Genomic DNA, 23,613 nt, shown 5'->3' on the forward strand with positions numbered 1-23,613 from the left:
GCTGTGAAGCAACAGGGTCACCCACTGTGCTACCGTTATTGTCCAGGACAACTCTTCTTCGAAACAGTGCCATGGGATCTTTCACATCCCTCAGACAGTCAGATGGGGGCGGGGCCTTTACATCTCATCTGATGGACGGCACCTCCGACAGTGCAGCATTCCTTCGGTACCGTACCCAGAATATCAGCCTTGATTTTTGTGATCGAGCCAGCCAGAAAGAACCTCCAATGCTCCAAATCAGGTCTCGATTCCAGGGCTTTTGTCTCCGCTGCAATTCTCTGTGGTCCACTCTATGTACTGGAAGAAACCTTTGGCATAGGGGCTGGTTTAGCTCACTGGGCTAAATTGCTGCCTTTTAAAGCAGACCAAGCAGGCCAGCAACACGGTTCAATCCCCGGACAGGCGCCGGAATGTGGCGACTAGGGGCTTTTCACAGTAACTTCATTGAAGCCTACTCATGACAATAAGCGATTTTCATTTTCATTTTTCATCGGTCCGAAATGCACCTTAACTCAGTCTTTCCCCCGTCCCATCACTCTGCTCCTATCTGCCTGAGGCAGTATTCCAAATTTCTCTTCTGCGTGACTACCTGGTCATATCTAACTTGTCTCCTTTCAAGGTGGAAAAGCCTATGCGTTCCCTAGAACCCAGGGCAGTGCGGTGACACAATGGTTAGCACTGCTACCTCACAGCACCAGGGATCGAGGTTCAATTCCGTCCTCGGGTGACTGTCTCTGCGTTTTCTCCCTGTGTCTGCGTGGGTTTCCTCCGGGTGCTCCGGTGTCCTCCCACAGTGCAAAGATACGCAGGTTAGGTGGATTGGCCGTGCGACATTTGTCCCTTAGTGTCCAAAGATTAAATGGGGTTGCAGGGTTATGGAGATAGGGGGCGGTTTCAGAAGTTCGGTGCAGACTTGATGGGCTGAATGGACTCCTTCTGCATTGTTGGGATTCTATTCTAAAACTGCATCGACATAGGTTGAAACAGGAATAAATCTTCCTTTAATGACTTCTAATCAAAGGAAGATGCTGCCATTATATGGTCTGTAATGAACAGTGATAAAACTTCTGAAATGTTTCCTTGGCTGTAAAGTGCATTGTCGCGAAAGACATTACATAGGACTCTAAGTCTCTTGTTAAGTTAGGAGAATACCGATCAGCATGCAATAGATTAATAGAATTCCATTCAGTTTACAGCACACAAACAAGCCATTCGGCCCATCTGGTCTATGCCGGGGTTTACACCCCACCTCCTCTAACTCGATCAGCTATCCTTCTATTCCTTCCTCCCTTATTTATTAACCTAGTTTCCCCTCAAATACACCCATGCAATTTACTTCAACTACTCCTTGTGGTAGCAACATCCAAATTCTAACCGTTCTGTGGGTGAAGAGGTTTCTCTGAATTCCCTATTGGATACATTAATATCTATCTTTATGGCCGAACTGTGCTACCCTCCTGTTCAATGGCTCGTGAATAAAGAGACCTGAGCACGGAAATCAATCCTGAGCAGTAGAGAGGGAGTGCTGCACTGTGGACCACTGTCTGACCTCTCAGATGCACGTAAAAGATCCCACAGGGTTATTTCAAAGAAAAGCGGGGGAGTTACCCACCGTGTCCGCGTCAGTATTTATTCCTCAATCACCATCACAAAAACAGATCGTCTGGGCCGGAATTCTCCCAGCGTTGGGATTCTCTTTTCCCGCCGGCAGCGCTCCCCCGCCAGTGGGTTTCCCGGTGGCGTTGGGTGGCAGCAATAGGAAATCCCATTGACAAACGACGGGAGTATAGAACCACTGCGCCATCGAATGGCGCTCTGCTGTGAAACACGCGGCGGGGGACAGGACAATCTGATTATTGTCACAACACCGTGCGACCTTGCGGTCTGCAAATTAGCTGCCATGTTTCCTGTATTATAACAGCTCTGAGGAAGCACTTTATTAGCTGTAAAACACTTTGGGATGTTCAGAGGTGATGAATGGCATTATAAAAATTCAAAGGTTAATTCTTATGATGAAGGGTCCTATCATATGAGGAAAGCTTGAGCACAAACGGCCTGTATTTCTTGGAGCTTAGAAGAACGAGAGGTGATCTGATTGGTACTTATAAGATTCTAAGGGGACCTGGCAGGATGGATACCCCGAGGATATTTCCCTTTGTGGGGGAAACTAGAATTAGGGGACCCAGTGTAAGGGGTCTTCCATTTAAAATGGAGATGAGGAGGAATTTCCTCTCTCAGAGCGTTGTTAATCTTTGGGAATTCTCTACCCCAGAGAGCAGTGGATACTGGGTCAGTGAATATATTCAATTAGAGAATATATTAATGAGAGAGGTTCCATGGAACTTCCTTGAATTAGTCTATGGAGGACATGTAGATTAAGGTTTGTGGAAGGTTGTTCTAGTCCTTCATTGTTTTTAGGAAAAAGGAAGTAACAAAGGAAGCACATTGGGGTGTGGGCAGTTGGAGCTGTGGGACGTGAACTCTTGAATACTGCCTGGAGATATTTAATTGTTCACTTAAAATTCAGTGGAGGCATGTCAATCTCTGGCCTCTCTTTCTTTGGTCTTGGATTCTGTGCCAGCCTAGTGTGAGCAACAGGGTCACCACCAAGCACATCTTCCCTTCACTCCCTCTGTCAGTATACCGCAGAGACCGTTCCCTTCGGGATAATCTAGTCCACTCATCCACCATACCCAACATCTCTCCCATCACCCATGACACCTTTCCAGTCACATAAGGTCTATCTGCCCCTGTTACTCTCCCATATTCAACATTCCAGGCTCAAACACTCATTCCATGTTAAGCAGCGTTTCACTTGCACCTCTTTCAATTTGGTGTATTGTATTCGCTGCTCCCAGTGTGGTTTCCTCTATATCGGAAAGACCAAACATAGACTGAGCACATTCAGGACCCTGACCTTCCTGTTGCTTGCCATTTTAACACAAGACCCTGCTCCCATGCCCACATGTCTGTCCCTGGCCTCCTTCAATGTTCCAGTGAAGCTCCACACAAGATGGAGGAACAACATCTCATCTTCCGGGTTAGGCACGCTCCAGCCTTCCAGTCTCAATTTCAAATTCAACAACTTCAGATGATTAGCTGTACCCCACCTCTACCCCTTTGTTTACATTTCATTTGATTTTAACTGTCATTTACTTTTCATTTCCTCCTTGTTTTTCTTTTTATATATTTTCCCCCACTCTTTCCCCTATAGTAAGCCCTTTCCTTACCTTTTCTCCCCTTTGCTTCCCACTTCCCCACTTTTTCTCATTTTACCTCTCTTCCACCTATGTTCCACCTCCCCCCACATCTACATCTGTCTCACCTTACCCTCTGATTGTAGTTTATCTGCTGTTGGCCTTTCACACCTTTTGTTCTCTCTGGGGGCTGTCTCTTCCCTTGGTTTCTGTGGCTAGGACTCATCTTTCATTCACTCACCCTACAGTATAAATATCTCCCACTTTCTATGCCTTTTAGCTTTGACAAAGGATCATCTGGACTCGAAACGTTAGCTCTGCTGAGATTTCCCAGCAGTTTCGATTTTGGTTTCAGATTGCAGCATCCGCAGTAACTTGCTTTTATTTTGTGACAACTGGGAATTTCTCGTGAGAAATTGTTTGATCATAAAATAAGCTGCCTCCAGCTAGGGGCTGGTTTAGCTCACTGAGCTAAATCGCTGGCTTTTAAAGCAGACCAAGCAGGCCAGCAGCACGGTTCGATTCCTGTACCAGCCTCCCCGGACAGGTGCCGGAATGTGGCGACTAGGGGCTTTTCACAGTAACTTCATTGAAGCCTACTCGTGACAATAAGCGATTTTCATTTCATTTCATCTCATTCAACCTTCTCAAAGTGGGTAATATTGTTTGCTTATATGTGGGACCATTGCTGCTACGGCGTAAGGTATGGCCTGACTAGTGTTTAGTCCTGTATTTCCTCCACTGCAGTTGAAGAAGAAGTTCCCTTTCACAAACCCAAGCACCTTTGATGCCTTGGAAGCTGCTTGCTGATTTTGTACATCCCACTTGGGCGTGGATTCCCAAGTCATGCCATTCTTTAGTAACTTCAAGGAGGGGAATCACACATTGTGCATTTGGGTACTGATGGGTATCAAGTATTCCTGATTCTCATTGCTGATGCATTTCCCTGCGCTGAATTTTATTCCCGATATATTGAGTGCCTCTCTACAAATATCTGCTTTTACCTCGTCATCTTATTGTGCAGACAAAGCATTCAAGATGGCGCCGGAGCACGGCGACCCTCTGCCAGCTCTCTCAACCAGACCCCTTTCTGTTCACTGTTCAATCACTATTTGTTGATGTACCATTGAATTGATTATTCTTTTGTACTGTGTATATTCCCTTGGCCACAGACAAATACTTTTCACTGTACTTCGGTACATGAGACAATAAATATCAATCAATCAATCCAAAACAAGCTCCCATTGTGTCACCTGTCCTTGAACTCAGAGGAGAAGGTAACTAGGAGGGTGCAGTGCCAACTTATGCTGTGGGATTTAATATCTTGTCTCCGACTTTGCATAACCAACTAACAGTAACGTCGAGACTTGTCAAAACACACGGCATGATTACTGAAATACAAGACGCAGGGGACAGATTGATCTTTAATGAAAATCTGTCTTTCGTTCTGACTTCAAATATGACAGTGTGGACAGCGGCTGTAATATTAGAATTAGTGTGACAGGCTGGGTAAACAACAGCTGTGCCCTATCTTCTGTCACCAAGGTCTAAAATTTGGAGGGCGCATTTTTGTGTGCTACGGTTCTGCAAATTAGTTCTTCATCTTCGGAAGCTTTTGCTTCCATGCTGATCGTTCGTATTTCCAGAGATATTGGAGAAGGGTCTCATCCTATCCACATCCACGTCCTGCCCCCCCCCCCCCATACCCCTGTGCCACTCCCCCCCCCCCCCCATGCCCCTGTGCCACTCCCCCCCCCCCATGCCCCTGTGCCACTCCCCCCCCCCCCCATGCCCCTGTGCCACTCCCCCCCCACACACACTCCACCAGATCCCACCCCCATTCAGGGCAGGACTCCATGCCACTGTACAATTAAATCCCCCGCAGCATCCTTTCATCTCACTCGCTGATAAATCATTCACGACAGCAGCTCCGAGCGATGAGCAGGTCCACACTCTGGGCCTGCTGATAATTGTCGACACGGGTCTCTTGTGAGCAGCAATCAGGTCTCTTTATTTGCAAAGGCGTGAATTATTCATGAGCACCTTTAGAACCTAATAAAACATGGAGATGTTATCATGATCATCAGCGATCCTTCACAGGCTGGTGTGTAATTGGAACGTGGGAGATGCTGTCTCCGGCTCCTGAAGCCACACAGGAGCTGATAAGACTGCGAGGCGAGTAAGTTTGCAAATACTGAATGGGCCGGAACTGATGTCCTTTGCACCTTGTGCACTTTGAGTCATGTAACGCACTTATGCTTTTTTTTGTACCGGTAATTTGATAAAATCTTAAGGATAATAGAACTTGTATTTATCGAGAGCCTTTTACAACCCCAGGACATTCCAAAGCAATGAAGTACTTTGGAAATGTAATCGTTGTTGCAATGTATATATATTAGCCCATTGGACTAAATCGCTGGCTTTTAAAGCAGATCAAGGCAGGCCAGCAGCACGGTTCCATTCCCGTACCAGCCTCCCTGAACAGGCGCTGGAATGTGGTGACTAGGGGCTTTTCACAGTAACTTCATTGAAGTCTACTCGTGACAATAAGCGATTTTCATTTCATTTCATTTTTCTTTGACAGAAACTGCTGAAGAGACCGCCACACGGATAAGACTCTTGAGATGGACCTGCCCACAGCTCATCAGTTGACACAATTCAGTCACTGTCTGCCTTGTGAAACTGCATCTCCTAGTGCACTACTCCCCAGGATGCCAGTGGGTAGATAAGTCTGACTCTGTTCCACCCATTGCCTGGACAGTCGAACCCTATTACTCTCCCTGCACTTCCAAGTTGTAACTTTTTTCATTCTTCATTCCTGGAATGTGGGCATTGCTGGGAAAGTCGAAACTTGCTGTCCATCCTTAATTACCCTTGAACTGAGTGGCTCACTAGGCCATTTCAGGAGGTAGTTCAGAGTCAACCAGTTTGATGAGGGTCTGGTCTCGCATGGAGGCCAGAAAGGGTAAGGAGGGCAGATTTCCATCCCCCAAAAGCATTAAAATGAATCCAGATATTCCTCAAAACCGGGCCCCACAAAACTGCGTACTTAGCCCCCTACTACCTATACACAAAATATGGCAAAATTTGGCTCCATCTCCAAGTTTGCTGTTGACCCGACCGTAGTGGGTCGGATCTCAAATAACGATGAGCACAGGAGGGAGATAGAGAACCTAGTGGCATGGTGTGACAACAACAATCTATGCCTCAATGTCAGCAGAACTAAAGAGCTGGTCATTGACTTCAGGAAGTAAATAAGAACATAAGAACTAGGAGCAGGAGTAGGCCATCTGGCCCCTCGAGCCTGCTCCGCCATTCAATGAGACCATGGTTAATCTTTTGTGGACTCAGCTCCACTTTCCGACCCGAACACCATAACCTTTTAGTCCTTTATTCTATAAAAACCATCTATCTTTATCTTGAAAGTGAAGTATCATACACAACCCTGTCTGCATCAAAAGTGCCAATGTGGAGATGATTGGCAGCTTCAAATTCCTAGGTGTGCACAACACCATCAATCTGTCCTGGTCCACTCACGGCAATGTTACGACCAAGAAACCACAACGCCTATACTTCCTCAGGAAACTAAGGAAACTTGGTTGACTAGGGACTTTTCACAGTAACTTCATTGCAATGTTAATATAAGCCTACTTGTGACACAAATAAAGATTATTATTATAAGGCAGGCATCTTCTACTCCTCATGGCATTGGTCCAGTTGTTTTACCCCAATGAGGAGTCCCGAACCCTCATCTGTATGAGGGGACAAAGGTCTTCCTCATGTCCCCTCATAGAATCATAGAATTTACAGTGCAGAAGGAGGCCATTCAGATCGAGTATGCATCGGCCCTTGGAAAGAGCACCCTGATTAAGCCTGCACCTCCACCGTATCCCCATAACCCCACCTAACCTTTTTGGACACTGAGGGACATTTGTCATGGCCAGTCCACCTAACCTGCACATTTTTAGACAGTGGGAGGAAACCGGAGCACCTGGAGGAAACCCATGAAGACACGGGAAGTAAAAATTCTACACAGTCACCCAAGGCCAGAATTGAACTTGGATCCCTGGAGCTATGAGGCAACAGTACTAACCACCATGGTCCTCTGCTGAGATACATCCCTATCCACCTCCCATGGTCCCTCATGCCTCCTATGCCAGGTTTTACCTTTCCACCAACCCATTCTGATCGCTCATGCCCTCTGCACCAATCTATACACTTTCATGCCCATTGAGTCACTGTACACTTTGTAGACCAATGCACCCTTTAGTGTAGAGTAGTATGTATCATAAAAACCTGAAAGCTTGACTGAGAGTGTAGATAACTATTAGAATGCAAGAACATCTGCTCCCCAGAGGAAACATTGAATAACATTTCAAGCTCACTGATAATTCTCTGTTGTTAATTGCACAATGTTTGTTTACACAAGCTAAATGGTTTCAGTGGTTTGTGGTTTTTGAAACTTTAAGGAATGGGAATTGACACTTTATTAGCTAGTCGTCCAGACATTTTTCAAACATACACAATGTTATCAATTAATTACTTTTTTAAAAGCTTTTTTTTTACACAAACTACTCTGCACCACAGAATTCATCTGTTATAGAATTCACAGTGCAGAAGGAGGCCATTCGGCCCATCGAGTCTGCACCAGCCCTTTCAAAGAGCACCCTACTGAAGCCCACATATCTCCCCTATCCCCGTGACCCAGTAACCCCCGCTTAATATATTTTGGACACTAAGGGCAATTTATCATGGCCAATCCACTTAACCGGCACATCTTTGGAGTGTGGGAGGAAACCGGAGGACCGGAGGAAACCCACGCAGACACGGGGAGAATGTGCAGACTCCGCACAGACAGTGACCCAGCCGGGAATCGAATCTGGGACCCTGGCGCTGTGAAGCAACTGTGCTAACCAATATGCTACCATGCTGCCCACTTATAATATGAGTACAGTGGGTCAATTGTGCATGGGAGTGTCATATCTTGGCATGTCAGCATGAAGGGCCATTTGAGGTTGGTGGAAGGGCATAGCTTGGCATGGGGGAACAACGCCAGGGTCACAGGTTCGATTCCCGGCTTGTGTCACTGTCTGTGCAGAGTCTGCAAGTTCTCCCTGTGTGTGCGTGGGTTTCCTCCGTGTGCTCTGGTTTCCTCCCACAGTCCAAAGATGTGCAGATTAGGTGGATTGACCATGCTAAATTGCCCTTAGTGTCCAAAAAGATTAGGTGGGGTTGCTGGGTTACGGAGTTAGGGTGGAGGTGTGGCCCTTTCCAAGGGCCGGTGCAGACTTGATGGGCCGAATAGCCTCTTTCTGCACTGTAAATTCTAGGATTCTATGAATGCAGCTCACAAAAATCATATAGTTTGTTCAGTTGAATACACCATTCGTCCACACCTGAAGAGCATTGAGAACATTATGCAAGCTCACTCCATTCAGTTTTTGAAGCACAAGCAACCAAGGTAACTATCATAGATTTGACAGACATAATTTATCTTCTTTGGAGCAGAATTATCAAGTGATGCATCAGTTTTAATCTGTAAAGGGCGCCGTGTGTGATGAGAAATGCTGCGGACTTCTACCCTGGGTGGAAGGAAGGTTGGCACCGAATCGAGGAGAAAGTACGGAAAGGCTTACAATGTACCAAAAACAATACCGGGAAGCTTGTGATAGCAGGGGTGGAGATATAGGGAGAGTTCCACAGAACAGTGATTGAAAGAACAGGCTCCGATAATGGAGTGATAGGAACTGGCGCAGGATGCACCACCTGGTCTTAGTGGCAGAGGGCGTATGGGGTGGCAGAGTCCTGGAAAAACAAATACTACCCGCCTGATATTCTCACCTCGACTTCTTCCAACAAGATTCAAGCTCCAATTGCCCTATTAAGCATTTTCTTTTATTCCCTTTTCTTCCCATGTACTTAATGATCTGTTGAGCTGCTCGCAGAAAAATACTTTTAACTGTACCTCGGTACACGTGACAATAAACAAATCCAAATCCAAACACTCCTGCCACTGAAGGTTAAGGTGCTATTGCCACTTCAGTAACACAAAGGGAGAGAGCAATGGAGGACGGCAATTTACCCCCAAAAAGTATTGACTCATTGTAAATTCACTTGTAAAATCGTAAAGTGATCGAACACAGGAGGAGGCCACTCTGCCCATAGTGCCTGCACTGGTTCTTTGGTAAAGCTGCTCAATTAGCCTTATCTCTTTCTTTTTTCCTCTTTGTCCTGCCAATGTTTCTTCTTTCAAGTATTCATCCAATTCCTTTCTGCTTCTAGCACTCTTTCAGGCAGCTGGACAAGGTCGACGAGATGCATTGCAGCAACTCATCAGGGCTCCTTCAACAGCACCTTCCAAACCCATAGCCATTGCCACCTAGAAGGACAAAGGCAGCAGATAGGCTGGAACCCCAACACCTGGATGTCCCCCTCCAAGCCACTCACAACCCTGAATTCAAATATATCGCCGTCCCTTCACCTATGCTGTTGTCAAAAACCCAGAACACCCTCCCTAACAGCACTGTGGGTGTACCTACACCACATGGACTGCAGCAGTTAAAGAAGACGGCTTACCACCACTTTCTCGAGGGCAACCAGGGATGGACAATAAATACCGGCTTAACCAGCGATGCCCCACGTCCCAGGAACATTTCTTAAACAAAAAGCACGGGAAGACATCCAGTGGAGTTGACCTCGGCATGAGTTAGGAGGAGGCGAAGAAGTCGGATGTAAAATATAGGGCTGGATTCTCCACACACCCCGATGCCAAAATCGAGTTCGGCGACAGGGCGGGCGTTCCGTTTTGGTGCACGAAATCGGGACCGGCGGCGGTTGCGAAATTCACGGTGCGTCCACTGGAGGCTGCCGCCATGCGCATGTGCGGCCTCTGACCTGGAAGTGCGGGGTGCCGTATCGACAGCTAGAGCTGCGAGCTCCACAACAGCTGCCTGCTAGCCCCCTGCAAAGCTGTGAATCAGTGGCCTTTTGACGCCAGTTTGTCTGGAGTAAAAGACCACGGTCGGGATTCTTTGAAAACGCGTCTAAGTGTTGATGCTGGCGAAACACCGCAGTGTTTCACGCTGGCGTCAATGGGCCTCCTGGCCCAGCAATTCTGTTGCCCACAGGGGGCCAGCACAGCGCCGGATTGCTCTGTGCCAGCCCCTGTGCAACATGGTAGACCCACACAGCAGGCAACTGCGGAAGGTGATAGGCACCCCCCCGGATCGCTAGCGTCCGCTAATCGGTAGCCCCCGATCGCAGGCCTGGTCATCATGGAGGAACCCTCGGAGTCTGAGACCCCCCCCCCCCCCCCCCCCCCCCCCAACCAGGACGATCAGTACGGCCGCAAGTCTGAGCTCCCGCCGGGTGGAACCATACGGGAATCACGGCGGCGGAACTCGCCGGGAACTCGGCCGATCGATCGCCGCGGGGGGCCTGTTTCAACGTTCCCGACCAGCATCGCGTCGACTGCATGCGCGGCTGGCGATGATTCTCTGGTCTGTGGAGAATCGCAACCCGGCGCCGCGGGTTTGAGACCCCATTCTCCACCCCCGCGCTGAGCGCGATTTTGGCGTGGAGGCTCGGAGAATCCCGGCCCCCAGTTTTCACGACGGCGTGGAGACATAGTCCCAAAAATGGAGAATCCAGCCCATAAATTTTGATGTACCTCAAACACACAACGATTAAAATGCATTTTAAGGCAGCAGCAGGAATCAAATAAGAATAACATGGTAGTTGCCCATCCTGTGGCTCAGTTGGGACCAAGACTCATGGCAGAAACCTGAGCGTAAAATCTAGGCCAAAACTCCTGACGCAGTGATGAGGGAGTGCTGCACTGTCAGAGCTGTCAGAGCTGCCATCTTTTGAATGAAGTGTTATACTGAGACCTAGTCTATCCTCTCGTTGTATTTAAACGATCGAACAGTACTATTTTGAAGAAGAGTAGGGAGCGTGTTCTCCCCCAGTACCCTGGCCAACATTAATCCCTCCAAAAATCCACATTACAGATCATTTGACCATTATCACGTTGCTGTCTATGGGAGCTTGCTATGTGCAAATTGGCTGTCTTGTTTATAGTGCTCAGACTTCAGCTGTAACATGCTGTGGAATGTGCTCAAGCTGTAAAATGCACTATATAAATTCAGGTTAGCATTCAAAACGCTATTGAGGTGCGTAAAGTTGAAGAATAGTTGCTATCCTTCAGCTGGTGATTGTTGTTTAAGGTAACACTCGGCAGCTCCACATGCACAACTATTTTGATCATTGCTTTTGGAACTAATTTGCCATTGAAATTGATCAGCACGAGACTGCCATTTTGCTATTTTTGTTAATGCTGTGACAGTAATTTAAAAGTTGCAAGTAACAGTATTTTTGCACCAAGATCAGAAACATTAAACCAATCAATGACAACTTCTGTCATGCTGTGATTAATAAGCTCCACTTTTGTTTTTCACGGAGATTGCTTTTTGCATGGCCCCGACACTGCGTAAAATGGAACCACCATCCATAACTCGTTTGAAAGCAAAATACTGCGGATGGCAGAAATCTGAAACAGAACAGAATATGCTGGAAAAACTCAGCAGTTCTGGCAGCGTCTGTGAAGTCATATGGACTTGAAAGGCTCATTTAGCTTCCCTCTGTGGGGCAGCACGGTGGCACAAGGATTAGCACTGCCGCCTCACAGCCCCCGGGACTGGGGATAACATGCAGACTCCGCACAGACAGTGACCTAGCAAGGAATCGAATCTGGGACCCTGGCACTGTGAAGCCACAGTGCTAACCACTGTGCTACCGTGCTGCTTTGTATATATGGTATACACTGCAGCCACGAGGTGCCAATGACAGAGGAAATGGATGCTAATGCTGGTAGGTGAGCTGCCTATCCTACCTCGGCTTCCCTACCTCTAAGCACAGGTTGAGACAAGCTGACTGGGGGCAGGATGGATGGGAACAGGGGCGCCTTGGGCAGGCAGGGCTAGGAGGCAGCTGGTAGTCCTGCAGAGTGGGCTAGCTGACAGTGCCACTGCTGAGGGCTCTGCCATGAGAGGGGCAGTGAGACAGGGAGGGTGCAAAAGGCCACGGTACATGTGTCCTGTATTTGGGGTGAGCTCTGCTATTCCCCTGCTTCCCCTGCACTGAGGAGGGTCAGCACCTGGTGGACCACTAATTGGGCTCGGCCATGCCCATCCCATTGACGGGTCAGCTGGGGGTCAGAGGGTTTCCAGAGGGGTGGCCTGGGTGGGCTCCCAAATGACTAGAGAACATTTACAGGACACAGTGAGCAGTCAGCAGAGCCCAGGGCCTGTAACAAATGGGTCCATTTAAAACAAATACAGCAGAAATGGCGGGCTGAGCCAGGCCACACCGTATCCCGAGGGGGGCAACCCGAATCCACAGAGGTGTCACCAAGTCGCACCCCACTACTCCCCCTGGCCCTGACAGCCACCCCCTCCCCCTCCCCAGCAAACGGTAAAGTTTATAAAAAAGTTTTTAAAACTTTGCCTACCTTCTCTCTCTCTCCCTTAGCAGCCATGACGCCCAGGCCCTCCTTGTACATACCTGTAGTAAACTACGCCCATGTGACTTCCACCTGAGAGGGGCAGAGAATCGCGGAAGCCCGGAGAATACTGGGTCAAATCCGCTAATTAAATGCAAATGAATGTAAATGCCGTTTGTTTTTTGCATGCTGCTGCTGTTGCGGGTCACAAACCTCATTATCGCAACCAGCGAGGGACCGGAGCATGGCATTCGGTTCAGCACTGGGCGCAAGCTCAATTTTGCCCGGACACCGGGGGCAAAATTCTCCGACCCCCACAACGGGTCGGAGAATAGCGGGAGGGCCTTCCCGACATTTTTCCCGCCCTCCCGCTATTCTCCCCCACCCCCCGCCCAACTCCCGACCCGAATCGCTGCCGCCGTTTTTTTACGGCCGGCAGCGATTCACAGCTGTTCGATGGGCTGAAGTCCCAGCCCTTTACGCCGTTTTTACGAACGGCAAACACACCTGGTCTGGCCGTTCGTAACAACGGCGTCACAAACTCGCTTTTCATAACCATGGCACCGATTGGCACGGCAGTACCACGGCCGTGCCAAGGGTGCCATGGGCCCGCGATCGGTGCCCACCGATCGCGGGCAGCGGGCCCGATGCCCGCGCACTCTTTCTCCTTCCGCCGCCCCGCAGTATCCATTCGCGGGGCGGCTGAGGGGCAACCCGGCCCGCATATGCGCGGGTTTCGCGCAAATACGCGATGACGTCATCCGCGCATGCGCGGGTTGGAGTCTTCCAATCCGCGCATGCGCGGCTGACATCATATGACGCGTCAGCCGGCGCTAACTCCGGCAAGCGGGCTTAACGATATTCGTTAAGCCCGTCATGCCGGAGCCTACGGCGTCGGGCTGCTAGCCCCGACCGGGGACCAGAATCGGTTCCCGGTCGGGAAGGGGTGCGCTGCCGTCAAACCCATCCGGGTTTGACGCCAGCTTTACGATTTCTCCCGTTTTGGGAGAATCGCGCCCAGGATTCTCCGCTTGATCGCGATTCCGGCGCCAAGGGACAGAGAGAATTTAGTGCAGTGTAAAATTTCACTACAGCAATAATATAGCTTTTCAACCAAGAAGGTTGGAAATGTGAAATTAGAAAATGCATGTAGATACACAGTGGACTCGGGTGTGGTGGCAGGGGGGGGTATAATTCACCCTGCCAACTATTTTTAGAGGATTTATTAATGGAGTTACATTAAATTTCTGTCTGCAAATTTTTAACACGGTTATCAACCCATTTATTATACCTTAAATAGGTTAATGACCGAATTAAAATAGCATACAAAGGAAATTTACATTTGTGTTTAACCCGTGTGCTGCCAGATAGATTTAAGCCCCTGAGGTTCCATTATATTCCAATTAATTGGATAATAACCAGAGGAGGTACAAAACAGATTTATTTGGACTGAGAGCACTGTCAGGAAAGACAGAACAGGCTGGGCTCTTTTCTCCAGAGAGGAGACCTGATACAGGTCTAAAAATATGAAAGGGATTGACAGGGCGGACAGAAGTTTCCACTGGTACAGAAGGACAGCAGTTAGTGGCATAAATATAAAATAGTCACTAATAAATCCAATAAGAAATCCAGGGAATTCTTTACCCAGAGAATGGTTAGAATGTGGAGTATGTGAGACAAATAGCCTCGATGCCTCAGCAGAAGCAAGATAAGTATAAGCATTAGGATAGTCCGGAAGTGTGAACTGGGGGAAGACCAATTTCAATATCATTAGGCAGGATCTGACAAACGTAGACCGGGAGCAGTAACTTGCAGGTAAATCTACGTTTGAAAAGTGGGAGTCTTTTAAAAGTGAGATAGTGAGAGTTCAGGGTCAGCATGTTCCTCGAAGAGTGAAGGGTAAGGGTGGCAGGTCCCGGGAACCCTGGATGCCAAGGGATATCGAGGGTTTTATAAAGAAAAAAAAGGATGCATATGGTAGTTGGAGAACACTAAATACAGGGAGGGTCCTTCAGGAGTGTAGAGAGTGTTGGGGGATCATCAAAAAGAAACGGGGCGGGCAAAGAGGGGCACAAAATATCATAGGCAGATAGGACTAAGGAAAACCCCAAGGCATTTTGTAAATATATTAAGAGCAAGAGGATGGTCAGGGAAAGAGTGGGGCTCATTTGGGACCAAAGAAGAAATTTGTGTGTGGAGCCAGACGACGTGGTCAAGGTCAGAAATTAATATTTTTCAACTGTATTCATGAAGGAGAACAACATGGTAGCTGGAGGTTTCAGTGAGGACGGTGAAGTTCCAAAGCATGTTAAGGTTAATAAGGATGAAGTATTAGATGTTTTAACTGGCGTAAAGGCGCACAAATCCCTTGGGCCTGCTGTGATTTATCCCAGGCTGCTGTTGGAGACAAGGGAAGAAATTGCTGGGGCCCTGACAGTTATTTAAATCTTCACTGGCCACAGGTGAAGTGCCAGATGACTGGAGGATCACCAATGCTGGAATGCTGTACCTTCAGCCAAGAACGGCAGCAAGGATAAGCCAGGTAATTTCAGGCTAGTCAGTCTAATGTCAGTAGTAGGGGAAATATTGGGAAAATATTTGACGGACAGGAATAATCAACACTTGGAAAAACAGGGAGTGATCAGGGACACTAAGCATGGATTTGATGGTGGGAGATTCTACTTAATTAATTTAATTGAGTTTTTTGAAAAGGTAACTAAATATACTGATGAGGGTAGTGTAGTTGATGTGGTTTACATGGACTTCCATAAGGCCTTTGACAAGGTTCTGCATGGAAGGAAGGTCCAAAGATTTAAGGGCCAATGGGATCCAAAGCAAGTTGGCAAATTGGATTCAAATTTGGCTTGGGAGACAAAGGGTGGTTTTGTGCTTATAATAATAATCTTTATTGTCACTGTGAAAAGCCCCTAGTCGCTACATTCCGGTGCCTGTTCGGGTCCACAAAGGGTGAGTTCAGAATGTCCAGTCCACCTAACAAGCACATCTTTCGGGACTTGTGGGAGGAAACCGGAGCACCCGGAGGAAACCCACGCTGACACGGGGAGAATGTGCAGGCTCCGCACGGACAGTGACCCAAGCAGGGAATCGAACCTGGGACCCTGGCGCCGTGAAACCGTAGTGCTAACCACTATGCTACCATGCCGCTCCGTGTTGATTGGAAGCTTGTGACCAATGGTGTCCACAGGGATCAGTGCTGGACTTTGCTGATTGTTATATACATTAATAACTTGGATATGAATGTAGAAGATATAATTAGCAAGTTTGCAGATGACACGAAAATTAGTGGTGTTGTTGATGGTGAAAAGGATAGTCTTAGGCTACAGGCTGACATTGATCAGCTGGTAAATTGGGCTAAGCAATGGCAGATGGAATTTAATCCTGGTAAGTGTGAAGTGATGCATTTTGAGAGGTCTAATAGGGGTAGGATATATACAATGAACGGTAGGTCCCTCGGGAGTAATGAGAAACAAAGGGATCCTCGAGTACAAGTCCATGGTTCTCTGACGGTGGCAACATAGGTAGATAAGGTGGTGAAGAAGGCATATGGAATGCTTGCCTTCATTAGCCGGGGCATAGAATATAGGAGCAGGGAAATCTTGGGACAACTTTCTAAAACATTAGTTGGACCACAGATGTAATAGTATGTGCAGTTCTGATCGCCACACCATTGGAAAGACGTGATTGCATGAGAAAGGGTGCAGAGGAGATTCACCAGGATGTTGCCCGGGATGTAAAGTTTCAGCTTTGAGGAGAGGCTGGATAGGTTGGGCTTGTTTTCCATGGAGCAGAGGAGGCTGTGGGGAATTCTGATAGAGGAATATAAAGTTATTAGAGGCATAAATAGGGTAAATTGTGATAGTCTTTTTCCCATGGCAGACGTGTTTAAGACCAGGGGGCATAGATTTAAGGTGAGGAGTAAGTGGTTTCGAGGGGACCTGAGGAAGCATTTTTTCACCCAGAGGGTTGTGAAAATATGGAAGGCCCTGCCTGAGAGGGTGGTGAAGACAGGTACTCTTGCAACATTTAAGGAGCATCTGGATGAGCATTTAAATCACCAAGGCAGAGTAGGCTATGGACCAAGTGCCGTTAAATGCGTTCAGTACAGATTAGTATTTGGTCGATATAGACATGATGGGCCGAAGGGCCTGTTTCTGTGCTATATGACTCAATGATTCAATGAGGGAGAAGGGAATAGTGGGATATACTCACAGGATTAGATGAAAGGATAGGGTGGGATTCTCCCCATGCCGGCAGGAAAACCGGCGCCAACGATTCCGGCGTCAAGGGGCCCCCAAGGTGAGGAATTCTCACCTGTCTCGGGGCTAGGTGGATGGCGGAGTGGTTGGCTCCGCACCTGCTGGCGTCTGAAGGACGGCGCGAGTTTGCGCATGCGCCTAAGGGCCGGCGTGATCTCGCTCATGCGCGGAACATGGTTCCACACATGCGCAGATCGACCGGCATATTTTGGCACATGCGTTTGGGGTTCTCTTCTCCTCGTCAGCCATGGCAGAGCCCTACAGGGGCTAGCGTGAAAGAAAGAAGTGCCCCCACGGAACAGGCCCGCCCGCAGATCGGTGGGCTACGATTGTGGGCCATGCCACCATGGAGCCCCCCCCCCCCCGGGTTCGATCCCCCGAGCCCCCCAGAGGACCGCTCCCACCGACTTACCTCCCAGATCCCACTGTGTGGAACCATACATAACCCGCGTCGGCGGGACTGGCCAAAAACGGATGGCCGCTCGGCCCATCGTGGCCCAGAGAATCGCCGGGGGCCCGCTGCCAACGGCCCCCAATCGGCGTGGCGTGAATCCCGCCCCCGCCCGAAAAACGGCGCCGGAGAATATGGCAGCCGGCGTCGGGGTGGCAGGGTGAGATTCACGCCGCCTCCCCCAGTGATTCTCCGACCCGGCGGGGGGAGGGGTTTGGAGAATCCCGCCCTAGATGTTTCACTCAATGGCTTTTATGGAATAAATTCCACGCAATTGTTTGTTACATTGGGTGGTAAAATACTCTTTGTGTCAATCTAAGGTTACTTTCCATCTGGGTCACAGGTTCCCAATAACAATCACATCACATTGTGGTGTCACCTATCCCTTCCCATTGATAGTCCAAGATCTAAACTGAAGTCGAAATATGTTGACAGCAATCTTTACACTGTGCTGTGAGACACTGGAAATCTGAAGCCTTTCTAAACTGTGCAGTGGTATTGATTCAAATAGTCCGAGGAGACATCAATAGATCAAAGTCTGTAAGAACTGGGAAGCAAACTTCTGTTCTCTTGATCGCCAAACTTTGAAGATTGTTGCTAATTACATCCCTCCACCAAAAATCTCCCCAGTAGCTACTTCTTAAGGCAACTCATTACTGTGTTAATATTTGATTGCCGTTTAATCAATGGCTCTTCTACCCCGCTCCACTGTTCAGTGAATCATGGCTGATTCTCCACTCCAACACCATTTTCCTGCCCTATCCGCTCTTCCCTCGCTGTTTTCCTATTGATCTCAGTCTGGAACATGACTCAACAACTGGGTCTCCACAGCCCTCTGGGGCAGAGAGTTTAGAACTCTCTGGGGCAGAGAGTTCTGAAATGGGGATTACTGGGGACTCTGTTAACCTTTCAGTTGCGAAATGGAACGAAAATTGTAAATGTTGCGAAGCTGGAAAACAGAGAAGATTCTAGAAATATGCAGCTGGTCTGCCAGCATCTGAGAGGAGAAAAGACAGGGCAACATGTTGCGTGTAGTACTGCGACTTTCTATGGGTTTTTCTGCAGGAATAACTTTTTAGCTGTTTTGTATTATTTTTGAATAAATTCTGTGAATTTTCCCACACGGAAATGGCAAATCACCAATTTCCTGGTACATTCTGAGAAAGTGCTAGCTGAACATCAGCATTAACCAATAGGGAATTGCTGCCTTTCTCAATGTTTCGTGCTGCCTGAGATGTTTTAGTCAATCGTTTTTAAAACATTCCAATTAAGTGGAGCAATTTAACATGGCCAATCCACCTACCCTGCACATGTTTGGGTTGTGGGGGTGAGACCCACGCAGACGCTGGGAGAGTGTGCAAACTCCACACGGACCCCGAGTCCTCGGCGCCTTTTTAGTCAACAGTTAATCAGACCCAAAACCCCTTTATCTTTATTTATAGAGCTTTTTTGGATCATGTACATGCTTCTTCTTTCTTCCTCAAATGCACCATATCACTACATGTGTCCAATGAAAATGTATAGTTTCTTTCTACTGGCACTGAACCACATTTATTTTTGGTCTTGGACCCAAGTCTGGAATTTTCATGACTGTGTATGGACAAACAATATCATTGTTTCACGTGAGCAGAGGAGAGGGAATTGAATGGTACCCGAATACAATGGTGTCAACCTTGCTCTGGAGGCCCCCAAACTAATTTGGCGCTAACTCCGAGCAGTTTAATTGCCCGCAGAAACGGACAATTCTGACATAAAGTGGCAAATCGGGTACGTCATTGAATCCTGATTTTCATATTTAAAGGGGTATTTCACCTCAACTGGCAGGTGCTATGCAACCCCCACCCCAAACTTTTTAAATGGCGTCCCAATCACTCGAGCCCCCAACATGACCCTAAACACTCGCCTCGCACACTCCTCCCCCCAGCCCAACTTTCCAAAGGGGATCCTGGGCCTCCCCTACACAGCATCCCCCCCCCAGCCCAATCACCACCATGCAAAAAATGCCAGCTTGGCACTGCCAGGCCCATCGAGTCTGCAACGGCCCTTGGAAAGAGCACCCCACCCTAGCCCACACCTCCAACCTATCCCTGTAACCCAGTGACCCCACCGTAACCTTTTTTGGACACTAAGGGCAATTTTAGCATGGCCAATCCGCCTAACCTGCACATCTTTGGACTGTGGGAGGAAACCGGAGCAACCGGAGGAAACCCACGCGGACTCGGGGAGAAAGTGCAAATTCCGCACAGACAGTGACCAAAGCCGGAAATCGAACCTGGGGCCCTGGAGCTGTGAAGCAACTGTGCTAACCATTGTGCTACCGTGCTGCCCTACCAGTCCCGCCAATGTCAATGGCCTTTTGGCTAGCTCACAGGCTGCGCCATTGCGGGACCCGCCCCACCACGCCAGGGGCCAGAAAGAAAAAGGCCAATCTCTCGCTGTGAAAAAACAGAATTTCAATATCACCCATTTTAGTCATTTCCTTCTGGAAATTTCTTGAGCCATTGCCCACTGTTTCTCAATCTCCGTTGGACTCTCAGGCCTTTAGAACACTTGGAGGACGTTCCTCAAAACAACACGGACAGTAACGACAGAGGGCAGGCCTACAATATCTGGGTTCATATGTCAGCTGATTTTAGGTTCACGTGTCTGGTTCCTCCGGCGGGAAAGCCACAAAGGTTCCTCGTGGTTTATGATGAAAAACACCTTAAATTGGATTATGATTTTACCGTCCATTGACAATCCTTCAAGTTACTCTGTTTCACCATGTTAAATAATGTCATATAATTAATGTAATGCCAGGCATTATTTTGAGTTCAATTTGCCTTTACATAAAATGTTCAGCATAGGAACAGGTCATTCAGCCTAGCTTAATCCATGCTGTATGATGCTCCACACAAACCTCCTCCTCCCCTTCTTCATCTAACCCAATCAACCTATCCTTCTATTCCTTTCTTTCTCCTTGGACGGCAGTACATCCAGATGACAGGCCTGTTGGATGGAGAGCCAGTGGGAGCCATGGGTCAGTTCCTTTGGGGAAGGTCGCCTTGGGGGGAGGGGGGAGGGACGGAATTCCATCCTAGATCCTTCCCATGTGTTTATGATACATCTACTTCAATGCATCTTGTTATTTGCCCCAGCTGCTACTTGTGACAGCAAGTTCTTCATTCTCTTCAGTGGGGTGCTCTTTCCAAGTGCAGGGCAGCCTCGATGGGCCGAATGGCCCCCTTCTGCACTGTAAATTCTATGATTCTATGATTCTTACCACTCTCTGGCTAAAGATGATTCTCCTCATTTCCCAATTGGATTTATTAGTGGCTGTGCGATAGTCCCTAGTTTTGGACTGGCCCACAAATGAAAGCATTTATCCACTCAATCAAACGTTTTCACAATCTTAAAGGTATCTATCCGGTCACTTCTCAGCATGAATCTTTTTGGATAGGTATTCCCAGTGACAGTGTCATCATAATTGGCATTATTTGAAGTTTAATTTGTCTTTGTGGTGTTAACTGTACACCCCAACATTATTTTTCTGCCGATCTCCTTCTCCAATTTACGTACTTTCCCATGATTGCTTTTCATTCCCTTTCTGGCCATCTATCTGGTGGTTGCCTGCCCGTTCGCCCCACCCGTTCCAATCCTGCACACCCTGTCTGCTCCCCATACCAGCACTGCCCTGCACCCCACTCCTGCATACCCCCCACATCCAACTCCCGCACCACCCCCCTGTACCCCAATCCAGCACCACTCCCCCCTGCACCCCACTCCCGTGTCATCCCCCCCCCCCCCCCCCCGGCTCTTTCTCCTTTGAAACTTGCTTCAGATGAATTGTGCAGACAGAATAGTAAAGATTACAGTGCACCCTGTGGGGGTGCGGGAAGTCTATCAGCGTGAGGCACATCTTAATGCAACAGCCCAGTTAGGAAGCAGCTCCTGGAATCGGGGAGCTGCCGTCAAAAGGGAAATAATAATAACAGCTGTTGCAGAATAGCAGCTCGGCACTTGAAACACACACTGTCACCTTGGAAAACTGAATATTTCATGATCGCATGCCAACCCACAGACCATTCTTGGTATCAGCTTGTCTTCACATGCAGTGATCCATGGGCTAATTAAAATTTTAATCCTTGGAGGAAAATAAAAATCAAAGTTCCTTTCAACTGCTATTTCTAACTTGCCGGACTTGAAAGAATCCAACTGAATTCCAAATTCTTTCCTTCTTTCTTTTCCATCGATATTTTCCATTGATCTGCCGGAGGCTGTTTCCTCTGGTTTCCATTGATAATAATCAAGTTCCAAGGGTGACATTTTATAAGTTTGCTACATATAGATCACATGATGAGGTGCAACGCCTTTTCTTGTCAGCTTGGATCCTGCATGTCTCTCTTGTGGAGTCCATGAGTTAGATTCAATTTGAATTGACTTTTGGAGCAAGCAATGAGATGGATTGAGGGCTTGCCCTGTCCACTGTGCACATTGGCTTTGCAACTTCAAGAATGGAATAACTTTTCTTTTAAAAGTTTTTCTCGACCATTAACTTGCAAAGTTTCTGCATTAATACCTGGAAGTTAAGGTACCTGTTAAAAGAAGGTATACTAAAATATGGGCCTGGTCCATTTTGTCCACCCAGATGGCGTCACAGTTAAGAGTGTAAGGGGGGGGGGGGGGGGGGTTCAGGGGATCGGGATGCGGGTTCCCCCACCCACACCTCTTTTTCAGAGCAAATGGCAGACATGCTGAGCAGCAATACCTGCTTTGAGGTAGAACCAATCAGCACAGAGTCCTGGCATCACATTCTGTCACCAGGGACGAGTCAGTTATATAACCAGAGAAACACAGTGCGGATTGCACAATCACCGACTTGGTAGGCCGCAGAGGGAGGCCACTCGGCCCATCGCACCTGCGCCGGCAATTAGCACCGGGATGGCATTTGGATTCTTAGCTGCGTGGAACGAGTAAGAATTTTGAAAAACTTTTTGTTTGAAACGTAAGTTCTTATTTGTTCCAAAAAAAAAGAAGAGGTTTGGCCTACCTTTACAATGCAACAAGAAGTAACCCATATTGTGGCTGAACGATGCGCTGAAATATGTACAATTTGGGATCAAGTCACAGGATAGGCAGCGTCGGTTGAAGGTTCCACTGGTCTCTGCACTGAAGGAAGTAAGATGCTCTTTTAGCAGGTCAGCCAGATTTGCAACAAATAAGACTTGGATTTATATTTCCTTCAGGAGCATATCAAAATAACGACTAACTGTGGAGTGAAGCAGTGGGTGTGCAGATACTATTTAACCTCCCCCAGCTGCACAAACCTCAGATATCTCTGCTCCTCCAATTCTGGCCTCCTGCATGCCCCCCTGATTTTTATCGCTTCACCATTGGCCACTCATCTGCTCAGGAATTCCCTCCCTAAACCTCCAACGTCTCTCAAATTCTCTTTTCGCTTTTAGGCTGTTGCTTAAAATCCACCTTTTTGACTGAGCTTCTCGACACCTATTCTAATTTCTCCTTTGGTGGCTGCATATGTCAAATTTAATTTAATAATGCTCCTAGGGATTTTTTTTTTTCACCTACAGGTGGTGTTTCAGTGAAGTGCTACTTAATGCAAGTAATTGCGCCCCATCCTGAGCTCCCTCGTTTCCACACAATTGCATTAAGAATGGCAAAGAACTTGCTCCTCGGTTGGGCTTGAGTCGACCAGCAGATGGCGCAGGCGAGCAGCTCAACACTTACTTATCTTCTCACCCTTGACCTATCTTCCCACCCTTCATTCCCTGGCTTGTGTGGAATTGAGTTTTGCCTCTGTTGGAGCCCTCCCCGCTCTCTCTCTGATGTGCTGGGTGATTTTTAGAAACTTACTGTGTGAGCAATCCAAATTCAGAGATCCAAATTCCGGCTCTCGGCATCAATTAATCAACAAGACATGCTTCATGACCAGTGCAGCATGGGTAAATTGGTAGGCTGAAGTGAATAACTTAAATGGTCACCTCCCCGAGCGTGTTGTTTTCAAATCTCTCCATGGTGTAGGTCTTCCTGATCTCTGTAATGTCCTCCAGTTCCACAACCCGAGATATTCTTTCATATTTTTTCATATGTGCCCTAATCTACTCTTTAGTATCCCAATTTTAATCGCTCCACATTGTAATTCCTGAAATCTTCCATAAAGACCAGAAAATTAAACAGGAAATAAATGAC

The 23,613-nt window shown here is 47.8% G+C and overlaps 1 protein-coding gene across 6 annotated transcripts in view; it reads right to left on the reverse strand.

Moving 5' to 3' along the window:
* Positions 1-23,613, reverse strand: part of dpp6a (dipeptidyl-peptidase 6a) — a 1,618,183-nt gene that overhangs the window by 81,810 nt on the left and 1,512,760 nt on the right. For all 6 annotated transcript variants that reach the window (XM_038798406.1, XM_038798408.1, XM_038798409.1 and 3 more), the window contains exon 16: positions 22,454-22,572. In XM_038798406.1, coding sequence (XP_038654334.1) covers positions 22,454-22,572 — 119 coding nt within the window. The remainder of the gene's footprint in view (positions 1-22,453; positions 22,573-23,613) is intronic.

Source organism: Scyliorhinus canicula, chromosome 5, assembly GCF_902713615.1.
Source record: "Scyliorhinus canicula chromosome 5, sScyCan1.1, whole genome shotgun sequence".
Lineage (NCBI taxonomy): Eukaryota > Metazoa > Chordata > Chondrichthyes > Carcharhiniformes > Scyliorhinidae > Scyliorhinus > Scyliorhinus canicula.